Consider the following 17,107-nt stretch of genomic DNA (forward strand, 5'->3'; position numbering starts at 1 on the left):
AGTTTTATTAGGTTTTCAAGTTGCATTTAAGTTCGAAGTTATATTAAGATTGAAACTAATTTGAAGAATGCATGAAAACTATTATAACATTTTAAATTATTATTATAATTCCGAAATTTTTAAAAGTTTCGAACATAATTAATGATGATGGGTTTTCTTGTAAACAATTTATTTGAAAATAGTAATAAGAAACGAATCGAAACTTCCTGCAATTTTGAATTATATAACTATAATAATTCATTGTCCAATTTTTAAAATTGAATATAGAAGAGAATATTGTAGGTCGTGTTCATTTTCATTTATCATCTATCAATTAGATCATTGCTTTTTAAAATACTAATACTCGATACATTTTCATGTTGAAACCGACTACACACATACGGAGTTACAAGTTGATTAACACAATGTTTTTCTGTTTTCTGATTTTGTTTGAAGAAACCGTTCGGGAAGCCACAATATGCGGTAATTACACATTCATCAATCTTTCAGTGTTTCTTCAAGTATTCGTGAACTTTCTCTGCATCTTTCTCTTTCTCTTCGCTTTTGATTTCTTCCAAGTATTGATCCCAATTTAAAGCCACTTCTTATAAAATTATTATTATCAATCGTGTATAAAAATATTTTTTATCGAAACAAAATTTATTCTACAGCTTTTTTTATTCTAACAGTTGGTTACATTATTTTGAATCGTGTTATTTTTCTTGTTTTAATTGCTTACTTTTACAATTATTCATTTTTGAGATTGAATTGATAATTGAAAAGAGAGACGAATTTTATTTGAATTGTTTTTTTCTTAAAATTATTTTTCTCGATCCACATACTTATATTTTATTCAATCTTTCTTTTTTTTTTTTTTTAAATTTTACGAATCATTATAATTATTAACACTCGCTACAGAATTATTATCAAACTATATCAAATTCTGCCATTGCTTTTTCGTCATTACAAAATCAAGAAAAAAAAACGCAGAAAAAAATGAAGTTTCTTTGTTATTCTATCAAAATGTTTGTTCGTACTGATTAAGTGATAATGTACAATCGAGAAACGAACAGATGTTCTCGGTCGACTTTGAAGAAACTTTGAGAAGACCGAACTAGTCTATGTTGTTATGACTGATTATTAGAAGACTGTTGTCAAACTTTTAACTTTCAACCTACTTACAATTAATCCGACTTAGTCTTCTTATTGAACTTTACAAAATTTTCATCTCATCGTTATTTTTACAAACTTTTATTCGATTTATGGAATGTGTTATCAAATGTGTCATACTGGAACTACACTCGTTAAAAAAATTATGCGAATAATTATTAATAATAATTTCCAGTAACAATAATATTATTTTAATATTTATAAAAAAAAAATTTTTTTAATAGATGTGCAAGAAATATGTATGTATAACAATAATCTAAATTCTACTTATTAAATTTACCAATAATACTATTTATTAAAGTACTTTAAGTACTTTGCATTATACGAGCAGTTTCGAATTCATGCTCTCAATTCTCTGAGAAGATTGTGTAGGTTTCAGACATTATTGACTGAATGTTTCTGTGGCTTCCATTACGAGTGGAATAAGTAAAGAATGACGGAGACACGGTTTCCCCCGGATATGCGCTTATGAAACAAGTTTCTCAGAGACTTTATGAAAATGGAAGATGTAGAAGAAACGTTTCGAAGTTTCGAAGTTTCAACATATTTTTGAGTTTAATATTCTCATAACTTTTTTTCGGATAATTTATAATACACGAATTACACGATAATCTCATTTTTGAAAAGTTAATACGGAAAACTTCTTTCTCTAGAGTTAAAATTTTTTCTTTTATTAAAAGAGCAAGTTATAGCTTCTATGATATAGCATTTGCAAGAGCATTTATAAATTAATCTCTCTCTGAAATAATTATTTAATTCTGTGCCCATGCTCTTAATACGGAACAATTAACTTTAATTAAATCCTTTTTTCTTTTTTGAATTATTTTAATAATTTAACGAAATATATAATCCAAAATTCTCATTGCACGATAAAATAAAATAAAATAAGAATGCTTCGCAATGCCTCATAAAATTTTCTAAACTAACGTCCAATCTTACAAAAATGGAGAAAAATATATTGTTCGTATTAAGCAAAAGAAGGATTTTAATATGCAATTAATAAATGTTTATATTTCATACTTCGATTCAATAATACGTGTTTTCCTCAAATATCCGAGAAAATACGTTCCATCCGAGATAAAAAACGAGATAAAAGAAGAAAGGAACAGGTTATCGTTTAATTAAAGCGATACATCTTTAACGGAATCGCATAAAAGAATAATTCATACGCTCTTTTCTGTTTGAATAAATTCAAGCGACTTTATTCCTTTCATTGCGGATCGTTCGCAAATTTTCCGCTCGTTTACACGTGTGTTTACATGGTAAATTTATAGGGCGATGCAGAAGCATTTTGCAAATCCGGGATGACAAATTGTGCCTTCGTTGGTATAATAAACGAATGAAAAATACCAGGAAAAATACAATTCAAATTGTAATTTTACTCTCGAGGTATTTATAAGAGTATTTTTCTTAAAATATTAATACACGATATATTATTGTTACATGTACATATAACATTATTTATTATTAGAAACGAGACTAAAGTACTCTATTTAGAATCATGGCATTGCTCGTGATTAATATTATAACTTTATTATTAAACAATTAATTTATTTTCATCATTTCATTTTCTTTCATAAATATATATCAAAATTCAACTGATTCATCGAACTAGAAAAATAATTGAAATTTGCCTTTATAAAAATCTAAAATATTTCTTAAAACAGTTCAATCGATTATACGAAATTTTATTCGCAAAGTTGTACGTGAAATTTAACGTGGCGAAAATCTTTATAACCGTTATTTTCGATTAGAACGATTTATCGAATTGTTTACGATAATTAATATATCGTATATCGATAAACGAAGTCAATATTGAAAGAGACAGCTCGTGCTAATAAGTATCGGCCTGTTCAATGTTGTTTAATAACCGACAATTAGCAACTGAATATTAGCGCGCCTGTTTTAGAGCTTTTATCATAATCCATTCGTAAAATATTTCACGTATTCTCTTTTCATTTTGTAAAAGTAATTTCTTATCGCTTTTTGATAACCGATGGATTAATTTTCCATGCTATTTAGATCATCCTGTGAATAATGCTTTTTCGTTTAATTTTTACGTATTCCATTACCGAATGGTATTGCTTTATATCGACGAGCTCCGTTTCGTATTTTAGTATTAACTCCATATTTATGATTGAAGCTTGATAAAAAAATTATTAAAACAAATGTCTTCAAGAATTGTTATTATAGAAGAACTATAAAGCAACTATAAAGAACTCTCAGATTTATAATAAAAATTCCAATTATTTTTAACAAAATTATTTATTTTTATACGTGTATTCGTTCGATACTTTGAATAATTTGTATCATCAAGTTTTCCATTGAAATTCTATATATCGATAAATTCTATATATCTGATTATAATATACAATATAATGTTATTATTTTCCATGAAATTTTAATCAGAGCATGATTGCGGAAAACGTGTAGTCGCTAATCCGTTCATTTCCTTATATAATTCTTGAAAATATAAAATTTATAATTATAACGCTTGCAATTATTCGCGTCCAGTCCACATGATATTCCGCACCATTGTCACCAATCGCGTATCAACCAATCGATTGATCGTAGAACGAAAATCAAGCCTTTATACGCGCCGATAGAATGTTAATTTATGAACAGGCGGAGGATATAATTAAAGGCAGCGTTCCGTATCAGCGTACCGAGTCATAGAGGCATGGATATTCAAGCGTAATTAGTTATATCGGTGATTTCGGGTAATTGCATTCACGGATCAAAATTGACAGTCGCTAATTAAGCTAGAGATATCGAGACTTATATCGAAACATGTAACTCGGGAGCCTATCCCATTCGAATGTGACGAATGTCACGTCATGCGGAAATTTTAACTTTAAATGTTAATTACAATCGTTAGAATTGAAATTACAATTGAAATTTTCTTTTCAAAATAAAATCTTATAACAATTCAGGGAATCACGCCATCGAAATATAATGAGAATTTACATTTATTTTAGTAAATTTTGGCCCGAAGATTCGTACAACGATATTTTCGATATATATTTTATAAAATCACATTTAACACATCACGAATAACGAGAATCCAACATCATCCAGAATCGTTAAATCGATCGAGAAAGAAAATAAAGAAAATGGTGCGTTAAAAACGAACTAGCTAATAAGAATAATTTACGACGCGTCGTTGTCTCGCCTTTTAATCGCTCCCACGGTACGGTCAGCCAAAATATTCCCCGTTTTATCACGTAGGTCGACCTATTTGCATTAAACGACACTACTTTTGCGCCAATTTATCGCGCGGATATGTTTTACGCCGCTCTTCTGCTTTATGACGCGTGGCTCCAACCTCTGATGCGAAGATAAAACAACCGTGGAGGAGAAAACACCAAAGTTTCGTAAGCGGGCCATATTCCAGATAAAACGACTTCTTTTTTTCTTTTCTTCCTCGCAGTCACACACCACGTTGTCGCAATTAATTTATTCGACGTCATTCCGCGAAATACAATTCCGCTGTTGAATCGCCATTCGTTTGGAAGCGATAAATGGCAGTTGCCGTGCAGCTGCTTGGTCCTGCGTAATGGCGAAATTAGTGATTTCGTGGTGTTTTGTCCGTGTTATGTTTCAACAGATATTTAAGAGGTCTTTTGCCGCTTTAATTGAGCAATCGTGTAATTGGGGGATGTATTATATGGTCTTTAATTAAATCTTGTTGAATTTTTTTTTTTTCTTTTTTAGATTTGATTTCAACGAAATTAAATAAAAGAATTACACTCGTGAAATATTAAAACGAAGATCGTAAAATTTGCATTTTCTGATAATTATGAATTAAATTTTCGATTATTTCTATGAAATTTTGATTACATTTGTACATCATTAGACAGATATAAAATAAACTTTTTAAAGGAAAATTTTCTTCGATACTATAAATTATCTCGATCAATAACATCCACGTCGTTCGATATCGTTTTTTACTTAGCTAATTGCCAATTAAGAGGAACTATTTCTTATCGAAGACGGGTTTTATTCGAAAAGAAAAAGATGAAAAATTGGATCACATGCTACGAAAGATAGGATATCGAAACAATCTTTGCGAACGATATCTTTTTTGTCCAATATTTTTCAAAGATACCTTCGCTATCTAATTTTTCAATCCCTTTCTATTCCTTCCAATTGAAATAAAAATTATATTTACGAAATTACGTCATAATTGCTCATAACTAAATAAGACAAAATTCGTGTAAAAGATAGAATAACAAATAAGCCTAGGAACAAAAATTCCCAAGGATTCATAATTAAACCACGCATCACATTCGAAAGAAATCTATCACGGAGAAACAATGCGATTACGATCAATTTTTCCAACAGAGAATTCCCAACGCTTCCTTTGACCAACACGTTAAAAGATTTATTATTAAGAAAATACGTACTAAGAAAGAAAACTCACGAATGCAAGGCGATGCCTCCGTTTCCAACGTCGAACGTGTTCAGCATTCCGATAGAGTTTCTAATTGCTGAACTGTGATTAAAAGGCCCCGTTACTCCTCGAGTGGATGTGTAACTCGATTAAAAGAAGCGGAATCGCTCTTAAGCGTACTAAACATCGAGAGAAGAAAGGAGAAGCGAAGGAGATGAAATTGAATGAAACGAAAGAAACGTGAAGCGAAGGAAGCGGAAAGTGCATGGAAGCTTGAGTAACAAAAAGTAAAAGATGAACTAATGATCTCTGGTGGAAAGAAGCTTATAGGAAAATTCTTAGCCGGAGAACGAGTGCGTGGATTTTCATCGAATTTATTCGATCTGCCCTTTGAGAAGTCTCGATTCACCTTTATATACGAATTTAACAACGATTCAAGATCGAAAGAGTAACCACAAGTGGCGCTGCCGAGTGCAAATCGGGAAATTCATAAGAAGGGATCAACCGGAAAAGAAATCACTATCTTTAAGCTTTCTCTTTCTATTCGCATTTCTTTTTCTCGCTCATTGTTACTCTTTATTCCTCCTCCATCTTCGAGGCTTTTTACTTCTTTTCCTCTTTCGTTAAACTTTCTGAGAAAATGCCAGAGCTCTAATAGGGAAAACAAATTTTCAACTTTGAACTAACTTCACGACCTCAAATACGAATTAACGTGACAAATCCTTTTTTAGATTCATCTTATGATATCCTGATAATTTCTGTGGTTTATATGATATACTATTTAAGTTGAGTTATAAAGATAAAATATGATTTTGATGTACAAGAATTAATTGAAAAGAAATAATATTTAATTTGTTGAATATTCATTGTTCAAATTATTATAAATACTGAATTATTTAAGGAACAAAAATAAATGTGTATTTTGAAATCGTTTAAATTTTGTTTAAAATTTTCTAAATAATTCTTTTATAATATCTATATAAACTATGAGCATTTTAATAAAATTACAATGAATATTTGTTAATCTATCTCATTTCATAAACTCCTTATTAACTTTCACTTAAGACATTAAGTCATAATTTATTCTAATTCATATTTCATACCTTCATACACGATACAAATTTTCAATTCGTCTCATAAGAAAAAAAAAAAAATTAAGCAATTTAATTTCAAATTTCATATTAATCATCTCAAACTCTACTTTAACCACTAACTATACTAACATAAGAGAATTAAGAAAAGAAGGAAAATACTTGGAAAAGCAGTAAACGAAATATCTTAGAATAGTAAAGCTTTCCTCGAAACTAAACCTTTTTCTTCTTACCTCCGCATAAGTAACAAATGCACACGTAACGAAGATGACTTATCGTCTAACAACATTCCTTCCAATTCTCTTCTTTCTACTCTCTGTGAGAAAGTTGCAAGTAGGAAAGCGCACATAACTTTTAACTCGGCCCTCATCTTCCGTCGTAACTTGCAGTTAGATATGTACAAGTTCTTGTTTGCACGAGACTGACTTTCAACCGTTCTTCGAATAAAATCGCGCCACCAAACTCTCTCCTGTTAATTATAAATTATTTGCCAAATTACAACTTTGCCACTGTGCTTTCTCAGATTTAATAATGAAGCACTACGAAATTGATTTTTATAATTGGTAAATCAATTTAATTTAACCGATATCGATACGAAAATTTCCGAATAATGAATTATTCAACAACAATTTCATTATTAAAATATTTTTCCTATTTTTGGATGAAAGGAAGCCGCACAATGTTTGATATAATTTTTTCCCTGGATAATTAAAAATTTTGAAAAACTTGAAAAGTAGCGAAGATAATTCGTAAAATTGCATATAATATTGCGTATTGATAGATCCTTCTAATATCTGCACATTACGCGATTTATTCGAAGAAACGGATAACTCATTTTCTCTTTCTATATCGTTGTTTCGGTGTGTTAAAGCATGTTGACGCGATTTTAAAATTTTTCTCAAAATCCCTTGATCTTTTATAGATACCCACGGCAGCGGACAAGAAGAAACTGTATTTCAACGTAGCTCAGGAACCAAACGGAAACCAGATAATGACTGTCGAAGGAGGTGGCGTGAACGCGACAATAATTACCGCAAATATCGCTGCTACCAATGGATTGATTCACATCATCGACAGAGTTCTTGGAGTTCCATACACTACCGTGCTGGAAAAACTTAAAACCGACCCTATGCTCAAGTGAGTTAATATTTTTGCGTGTATTTATATTATTAAATTATTCATTCTTTCTAAAACGAGCGAAATAATAATTTGGAAATAATTATTTGAAAAATTATACCTTAGAAATATTTGATTTAGATATTACTATTTATATAATTATGATAATTTTTGTATCATACCGATGAAATTATTATCCTATTTATCTATTTCTCTTTCATTTCTATTTATGTGAAGGAATTGATTTTAATCGTTTATTTGAGTATAATTCCATTGTGTCTCAAATTTAATTAAAATAGCATGAAAAATCTTCGTTCCAATCGCTATTGTTTCGCTTGATTGAAACTATAAACACAGCTCTTATGTGGAGAATCGAATGCTATTCTGGTCGATCTATTAAATTTCTATTGAATGCAATTGATCTCTTACTGATACCATTCCTACGTATTTAAAGGATTCTATTTCAAAAGAACGATTAAACAGATTGATTCGGGAAAGCGAACGAGCCTATACAATCATTTGTCAAGATAAAATAGAAAGATCGATAGAAATAAAGAGAAAAATAAAAATTAGAATCTATTCGAAAACTGATATGATAAAGAATATTTATAAATATTATTAAGAAGTTTAAAATCCTCACAATATATATATTTAAATAACTTTCTAATATTTTAACATTTAAAAAATAAAATTTATTAATGATTTCTAAATGTTCCCAACGTTTGTTCGTGCATCACATACAGAAACATTCTTTTCATGCGCGAAACATCCATTCTGCTAGATTGCCCTAATGAAACTGGTCCCATGTACGTGTTCGAATTGTGAATATTGCGCGGCCAGATCCGTCACGATTTAATTCCTCTCCCGTTATTTCAATTATCGATGCATCGATAATGGAATATACAATTAAATAATATTCCTCCAATAATCGATAAATAAACTTTTGCGATACTAATAAAACCTTATCGAAACGAGTGAGATTAAATATTTAGGTAACAAACGAGGTGTATTCTATCGTGTAAAACTATCAAATTGATCCAAAATTCTACAATTGTCGAGACAAAAGCATAGCATACAGAGAAAGAGTATTGATCATTCAAGTATTAAATCCGCGACAGATACGCGTATTTTTCTTCGAGCACGGCAATTCGTTCGCTTCAACGTATCTCAAAGCGCTTGGTTAGACGAATTTATTAGTAAACGATATATTCATCGCAAACGATGCAACGTCATGCAGAGGAAAGGATAGCCGGCTAGTATCCTATCTTGTTACGAGGAATCGTTGAACAGCTATCGGTTAGGAAACGATCGGTTATACGCTACCTTTAATGCCATTAGTCCCTTTATACGATAGCTATCGTTATTCGATGCGGTGGATGGATGGTGATGTCAGCATTCCATCACCCCATACCCATGATATCCACAAGCCATCGATAGCACTACTTCCCTACCTATGCCTATACGTCACGTCTCTGCGTTTACGAATATCAAGATCCAGTGGATCGATTTGTTTGCCTCTGTGTTTCCATCCTTTTACTACGCGTTGCTCGCCTCTCTCTTGATTTACAAACCGTTTCAAACGAATGATACCATTCAAAAATACGATCGAATGCTTACCACTTGGCTACGATCAAACATACTTATTATGGTTAATATGTTGACTATCATTTCTCTTATTAAAATGGAAATGGTAAATTTAGTTACGAATGTAAATCGAATTTATGAATCAGATCAATGATTTTAAATTGTTTGGAACTAAGCATTGCTTGGAAATTTTGTGTTAGGGATATTAGAATCTTGATCGATTTAATAAAAATTTATATATAAATATAAAATACCGAATTCTCGTTTTTGTGTTATCCTGAATTTGACGAGATGTTCCACCAAGAGTTAGGAAATGGAAGAATTTGAATTTCCAATTTTTCGAATTTCTATTGTCACTTTTAAAACAAATTTTTTCAATGTACTTTTTTATTTTTCAAGTTCTACCTACTTCCTTGGACAACGACAAGGGTTCAACGACCAATTGAACGACACGTCAACGCGTTTCACTTACTTTGCACCGCGCGATTACGCCTGGCATGTAGCGGCTATCAGTTACCCATCCACTTCGAAAAAGATCTTTATGCCTGAATTCAGCTATCACGTAAGTGTATCTTCACTATATATAATACCTCGAAATAACATTTTAAAACTATTTACTTTCTTATACTGTCAAAAATGATTGTCTAATCTAGAAAACAACTTGTCCCCTTTTATATCTCTCATTTCAATAAATTTCAATATAAAAATCTACTCATAGACAAAACAAATCCTGGAACGACATCTCGTGATAGCAGACGAAGTATACACGATGGCCAAACTGAAGGAGATGAAGCACAACGACACCATCGTCCTTCCAGCAGCCAGAGACAGCCTGAAGCTTCGTATCAGGGAGCACAGCGAAAGTATGTAGGATATAACGAAACGTTTTAACAAATGATCGTTTGCATAAGCACTCTTGCAATTACCCAGATATTCTCAGATACACTCAAACATTTTTGTTTCAAATTAGTTATTATATAAACGTAAATGTGTCCGGGAGTATCGTTATTGTTGTGTTCCGCTGTGTTCTTCTCGAATGGAATAAAGAGAGAAAATAACGCTTCGTACATAAGGCCCCGATCTATCGGGGCCCTGTCTCTGTTCATTCTCAAACATGATGCTATTTGGTTACATTTAGATGACAAGTACGACGAAAACATGATCCGTCCAGAAACTTTGGGTGAGTGAGTTCAGTGTTTAGACGTCGCCGATGAGCGACGACACGTGCTTCCACCAGTACGAGCTCTGCGCACATATTGTCAATTTGTGAAGGGTTCTCTATTTCTCAGCACTTTCACGCACCGTGTCTAACGCGCGTACACCTGATTGCGTGTATTTTTTTCAAACTTGATTGTCTGTTCGAATGATTTTTCCTACGATAAATGGATAATAAACGTGAAGATCAAGCGATGATGTGCTCTGCCAAACGTTTCTGGCGATTTCTTATATACGAACGCGTTAATTTCATTGTCTAAATTCTTATTGGATTTATCGTGGCTTCATACGTGTGTCATTTGAAATATTTTCAGAATTAAATGTATATGGTGAAAAGTTTTGAAAATTTTATCTTTTTTTTTTTTTTTTTTTTTTGAATGATTTTGAATGTACGTGCATATTTTGAAAATGTGGGTTGACGAGTAAAAATTATTTTTGAGTAAAGAATTAAGAAAGATTAAGAAATGAAGTTTTGTTTGGAATTGTTAGCTACAAATAAGTGGCTGTAATAAGATATTTAACCACTTAAAATAAGTTTACACAAGTTTTCTTTGAATTTTATGTTTCTATAATTTTTTAAAAAATTAAAAAATTTTCGATATTACAGACTTTGGAGCATCATTTTTTTTTTATCGATAATAAAATAAATTATATTTTGAAAAATAAAAATATATTCTCATTCCATTTAAAAATTTTTCAAATGACCAACGTATATGGAGACGAAAATTTCGAAATACACACATTTATCGTTTTTAATTAGAAACATTTACACTGTAACAACGAAAACATAAAAAAATATCATTTCCAAAAAAAAAAAAAAATAGAAAGAAAAGAAAGAAAAAAACACGAAACAATTTTTGATAATGAGATACACAAAATAGTAACACGAAGTCATTTTACATGAAAATCGTTTGATCACGTGTCCTCGTTCACATTTTTACAATTTACATATGTTTTTGGTTGCATTTCGAATATGATTAAGTACGCGCGTTTCATGCAATTTCAGTGCTTGAAAGGAGGAATGCTTTTTTTGTTCTCAAAATACGTAGAGCGCGCTTATTCACTACGCAATTATTAATTGTTCACAGTCTAATTGTTGCTTTTTGAACGTATGCGTGCACGAAATGAACAAAAATATATATCTATCGTTTTAAATATATTTTAAATGTATTTCTATCATATTCGAATAAGTTTTGAATTAACTATCGGCCTAGATAGACGCGCAACTCTTACTTTTCTCTTAATATCTTCTCAGCTTTGTTTCTTTGTTTTCAGTAGGACGACGATTGAATTCGATAATAATGAAAATGACGATAATGCTATATTGCGAAATCATATTCATTGGCAGTGACTTTTATCAATGAATTTCCATGTCTAAATGAAAAGTAAATATTAAAATTTTTAATAAATGTAATCCTTAACATTAAAATTACCAAACTTTTCGAATTAATAATTTCACATTTTTTGCATTACAATTATTAAAAATATTTCTATTAAGTAATTTCAATTAAAATTTTTCGTATTTTAAAATATATTTTTATATTTATTACGAATAGTTTTAATGTTAAATTTATAGAAAGCAAAAATTCGAAATAAAGAAAGGCTGTGCTTTTTTTTCTAATATTTCAAATAAAAAGAAAATACAGATATGGAAATTCATTAGTAGAAGGGGAAAGAATAATTTTGAAATATTTTCACTATTCGTTAGATGCTCGATTTCATTCAATTTTTCCGTAATCTTCACTCTCATCATTTATTAGGGACAACAGTTCGTTGTGTCTCGAGATTAATATCAATTTAACGTGATAAGTTTTACAGATTTCTTCATATATCATAACATATTAATTACATATTCAAGCAATTGCACGGTGAGTATTCTTTTGATTTTGCAAAAACATTTGACACATGACGTATATGTTCTGCTTGTTGCTCGCTTCAACGAATCAATTAAGCTTGTTACAGTAAAACGCAAGACTAGGTTTTAACACGATTACGTCTGGTCATGCAGTCGTGTGCTCATCGTCGTCGTCGTCGTCGTCGTCGTCGTCATCGTCGTTTTTCTTTAGACTAACACTCAAGATATAAAAAGCTTTAATATCGAATTTTATTTTATTTTATCAACGATGATTAAATCCACTTATTGGAATGATCAAATACCATAAATCATTTTCCCTTTAAGGAAAATTGAAATCTGAGAAAATTTTTACAAGAAGAGAGGGAATAAAAAAATAATAAAAGTAATAGAAATTTTATAGATATAATAAATAACTTCAGAGACTAACGAATTGATTAAATTTTTCAACCTAGATATTTTTTCTATCTTTTTTCTTTGCAACAAATTTTTATGTGTCGATTTTGCTTTGTTTTTTCAAAGTAGTGATTAAAATAATTCAAATCTATTTTTTTTTGTTTAAAAATTAAGATAAGAAATCATAAAATAATTTTGAAAAAATTACGATTCATTCATTATCCTGCTACTTGGATATCATTTTAAACGTTTGTGTTATATGATGTCTATTTCGCGCGAAAAAAATGCGATGAAATGAGAAAAAGTTCCGGATACAGATAAATGCGAACGATTACGCGCGAAATATATTGGCTGCCATTTCCTTTCGTGACGATAAATGGTCGAGACGAGCGTGAAAACAGAACGATATGAATACCTGTAAATTGTCCTCAATTCTAGTTATCTATCGACGTTTTTAATTTACACGATATATTTACCGTGAGCTTTCTTCGTTGTTTCAAAGCGATCAAATTTGACTTTCGACAGATTCGTTTAAAAAAATTCCTATAATAAATTATAATAAATTATCACGATTGCAAATTTGGTATAATGAAAAATTTTAGTCAAATGCTGATATACTGATATCAGAAATGTATCGTATTCTTACAACAATCGTTTAATTGTAGAAAGATTATTATTATTAACTTTTTGGAAATTTACCTAATTATTCTTTTCTATAATATTATTATTAATAAGTTATTAGTAGCAAGCTAATTATGTATCATATCTAAAATGTGATAAACGTAATAAATTTTTTTTTATTACTACTTGATAAAATTTTGAGCAAGAAAAATTAAATAAATCATTTTATAATTTTCATTTAATTTATATATAAAAAAAAACAATAGCATCAATTATTATAAATTATAAATTTCTTCTCTAACATACAAAATATACTTTCTACAATTACTCAACACGATCGATAAATTTCACATTCAATAACGAACATGAAATAATAGAAAAAGAAGGAAACGGCTCATTGGGGTGCAATTTGGTTTCGATACACGGTAATTTGGCGGCTTCCGGCCGCTCTCGGCAAGCGGAGACCGAAGAACGTGCACAATTATGGTGGGAGACCGCAAGACGATTTATTATGCACCTTTCGACCACCATTTAAATGCAAATTCCTTGATTACTCCTGGTGCTAATTGCCACGTGTTCGTTCGGTCATTCTCTTCGCCGCGAATTGTGAATCGTCAAAGTGTTTTCTGATTTCGATGAACGTTATCGCCTTACAACAAACGAATGCGAGAGAACGAGAGAGTTGGAAATATTTGATAATATCGAAAAAAATAATAAGAGGAGAAAATAAAAAAAGAATATATAATTTCTGATTCTTATGAAAGAATCATCACAGCCAGATTATTTCATTCCTCGTTTTTAAGTTAATTTCTCTTCTTCTGTTAATATTTTGACATCGTTATGTTTCGAATATATGTATAATTATAGATTTATTGAAAATTTGAAATTTGAAAAATCATGAAAGTTTCCATATCTTCTCTACTACGTTTCTCTTTTAGAGAATTGACAAATGATATTATAAACTATTACGTTTGATAAACTAACAAGTATATACATACAATATATTTGCACATCATACATTCAAGATTCGAATCATTAAATGATGATTTTTTATTTCTCCAAAGATTATCCATAAAATTTCCTCCTTAAATTTTATACTCCAATATCGACATTAACGATTCTCACGTTTCCCAATGATACGTAGACAACACACTAAAATAACGAACCGATCAACTCTAAAAACACGCGAGATTTTTCCATCCACGACAAACTGAAACCTCGATCATTAAACGAAAAAGCGCGAGAAATATCTTCTCGATCGACGAAACAGAACTAAAAAGAAACTAGATAACGATGCAACCAAGCATACGAATACTCGCTATATGCATTTTGCGTCTATGTGTTCCGTAGACCCAGAACTCGATATTTCAATCGCAATTTAGTGTCTCATCCGACTCTTCCATGCTCGACAAGTGAACATGCTCACTGGAATCTGTCTATCTGCTGCCAAAAAAAAAAAAAAAAAAAACATCGCAACTCGCTTCGTTTCATCCGATCCATCCGTTTCATCAAATCGATACGCAATGCCTTCTCCTCCTCCTCCTCCTCCATTACCGACTTATCGATCGAAACTCGTTTTTCTTTACAGTTTACCAGATCGAGTGGGAGGGCAACTGGATTCGGGTGTATCGTCCGGACGTCGAGTGCACCAACGGCATCATCCACGTGATCGACGCGGTGTTGTTGAAGGACAGTGACGTAAGGGTGACCGGAACAGCGTCCGCCACCAGCGTGGCATCGCATTTGATCATGATCCTGGTGGCCAAGTGGCTGCTTTAAGGACGGATCCTCTACCGGGGGTCTGTCATAGGTGCACCTAGGAATTTATTTTCGGGACCGTCTCCGATCGTCCTCGTCCGAGAGAGCGTGGTGCGCGAGATCCGGGTTCGAACTTTGAGAAAAATCCGTTTTTTGGGAGGAGCTTTCGTCAGGGTCTGAAAAATACCCTTTATAAAACCGATCCTGACCGTTGCTTGTATCGCCAATTTCGGGATCAGAGTGATCTCCGTGATCTCCGTTGTGACACTGCGTTAAACTGTGTTCGAGGGTTTTTGCTTTTGCCTCCCTTTTAATAGAGACAGAGAGAGAAAGAGAGCGAGAGAGAGAGAGCGAGCGAGAGAGAGAGAGAGAGCGAGAGAGAAAAATATGACAAAGCATCCCTTAATAAATGTGTTCCCTGTGAAGAAATCGAGGCACGATCGACGGATCGGGGACGGATTCTGAATGAGAATTAAATTAAAAAAGGTCGAGGCTCTTGGACGTGATCGCTACGAAAGAGAGGATGATATTGTGATTTCTATCTCGATCAGGCAAGAGCCAGCCGATCTGTTATAAGAAACGTGGGCGAAGCTTAAAAAACAAGAAACGTACTATTTAGCAATTTCGAATTATTGTCGTGAGTAAAATGGTTCGCTAAAAGAGAACACGTGCAGGTGTTATTATTATTACGTAACGATAGAGATTCTCTTGATTTGAAGTTTTATCGTATCGATAGGAATTATCGGGTGTCTTATGCGCGTCGCGACCACGAGGAGTTCCTCGAGGATCTTGCACGAGAGAAAAAGAAAAGAAAAAATAGACATTTAACGACTATAAACGCGCGACAAGATTATTTCGCGAGTTGGAGAGACGCCATTGATCGTACCAAATGATTAATTAACCGTACCAACCGAGTAAATAAAATTTAGAGAAACTTTTAACGAAGAAGAGCGCGAAAGTAGAGGGCAGAGATTTCGGGGAACCTCTTCGAGTACAAGGGCAAGGATTGGCGTTTTCTAGTGCAGTACGTTCACAATTTCTCGTTACGCTGACAAAGAATAAAATTTCTTTTTATTCGAGCTTACGATTTCGTGTAAATTATAACGATTCAGTTACCGCTGAGCTGGCGTTCCTCTTTTCTGAACGACCTAGGATTAACGACCACGCGAAACTTTATCACACGAGGATCCATATCCTTTCGATATATTTTAGCAGAAACACACACGTGCAAAGGATAAATATTATATACCTGATATGTGTCCCTTGTCGGTTCAGACCGGGCGCCATTCACAGGTCGTAAACACTTTCGTACAATTAATACGTCTCGCCTAATTATGGTACTTCGATTTCATTGACAATGATACGCTATAGTTCTGTGTGTATGTATGTATGAGCGTCATTTCTGTTGGCCGAAGAAACGCGCGGCGAGGCACGCACGAACGCCAATGGAGAATCGGCCGTGTGTGCGGTTCGATATCGATGTACATAATGTAGGTAAAGCAAAACTCGTCCTTAAATATCCTCTCTATTCGAACGAAATTGAGAAACCGACGATTGACAGGCATCGTTGTTGATCCTCGACGCGTGGTTTCGCGCGCCTTAGATGTGATTTCTAAATACACTTGCTCTCTGTATCATATCGTAATACACTGTCTACTTACTGATAATACTGCCACGACGTCTCATTGCAAGCTCAAACGCGCTTGCAAACGAGTTTTTGTACAATTATCGTTGAAAGAAGAAGCGAAAGCATTATCCAGTAGAGAAGTGACTCGATCACATTCCGACATATTGCGGACTGTTCGAACGAATTTTCGCGGTTGGGGAGAGATATTGAAGACGAATTTATTTCTCGTTATCAAATATTTGACAAATACAATATAGAAATTTGAATCAAAATAAAACAACCTTCTTGTTGCTAATTGTAAAATA

At 32.3% G+C, this 17,107-nt stretch overlaps 1 protein-coding gene across 4 annotated transcripts in view; it reads left to right on the forward strand.

Annotated features, from left to right (window-relative positions):
• Fas1 (fasciclin 1 Fas1 domain-containing) overlaps nucleotides 1-16,128 on the forward strand; it is a 294,183-nt gene extending 278,055 nt beyond the window's left edge. Inside the window, exons 9-14 of one of the 4 annotated variants that reach the window (XM_086904439.1) lie at nucleotides 436-462; nucleotides 7,556-7,770; nucleotides 9,733-9,895; nucleotides 10,052-10,196; nucleotides 10,472-10,513; nucleotides 15,006-16,111. In XM_086904439.1, the coding sequence (XP_086760565.1) occupies nucleotides 436-462; nucleotides 7,556-7,770; nucleotides 9,733-9,895; nucleotides 10,052-10,196; nucleotides 10,472-10,513; nucleotides 15,006-15,196 (783 nt within the window). In that variant the 3' untranslated portion in view covers nucleotides 15,197-16,111. Of the gene's footprint in view, nucleotides 1-435; nucleotides 463-7,555; nucleotides 7,771-9,732; nucleotides 9,896-10,051; nucleotides 10,197-10,471; nucleotides 10,514-15,005 lie in introns of all 4 variants that reach the window. The other 3 variants (XM_086904455.1, XM_031919304.2, XM_086904462.1) reach the window with 3 other exon arrangements.
• Nucleotides 16,129-17,107: the final 979 nt, after the last annotated feature.

This window comes from Apis florea, unplaced genomic scaffold (genome assembly GCF_048593485.1).
Source record: "Apis florea isolate Af1SG1 unplaced genomic scaffold, ASM4859348v1 contig_1615_pilon, whole genome shotgun sequence".
NCBI classification, from domain to species: Eukaryota; Metazoa; Arthropoda; class Insecta; order Hymenoptera; family Apidae; genus Apis; species Apis florea.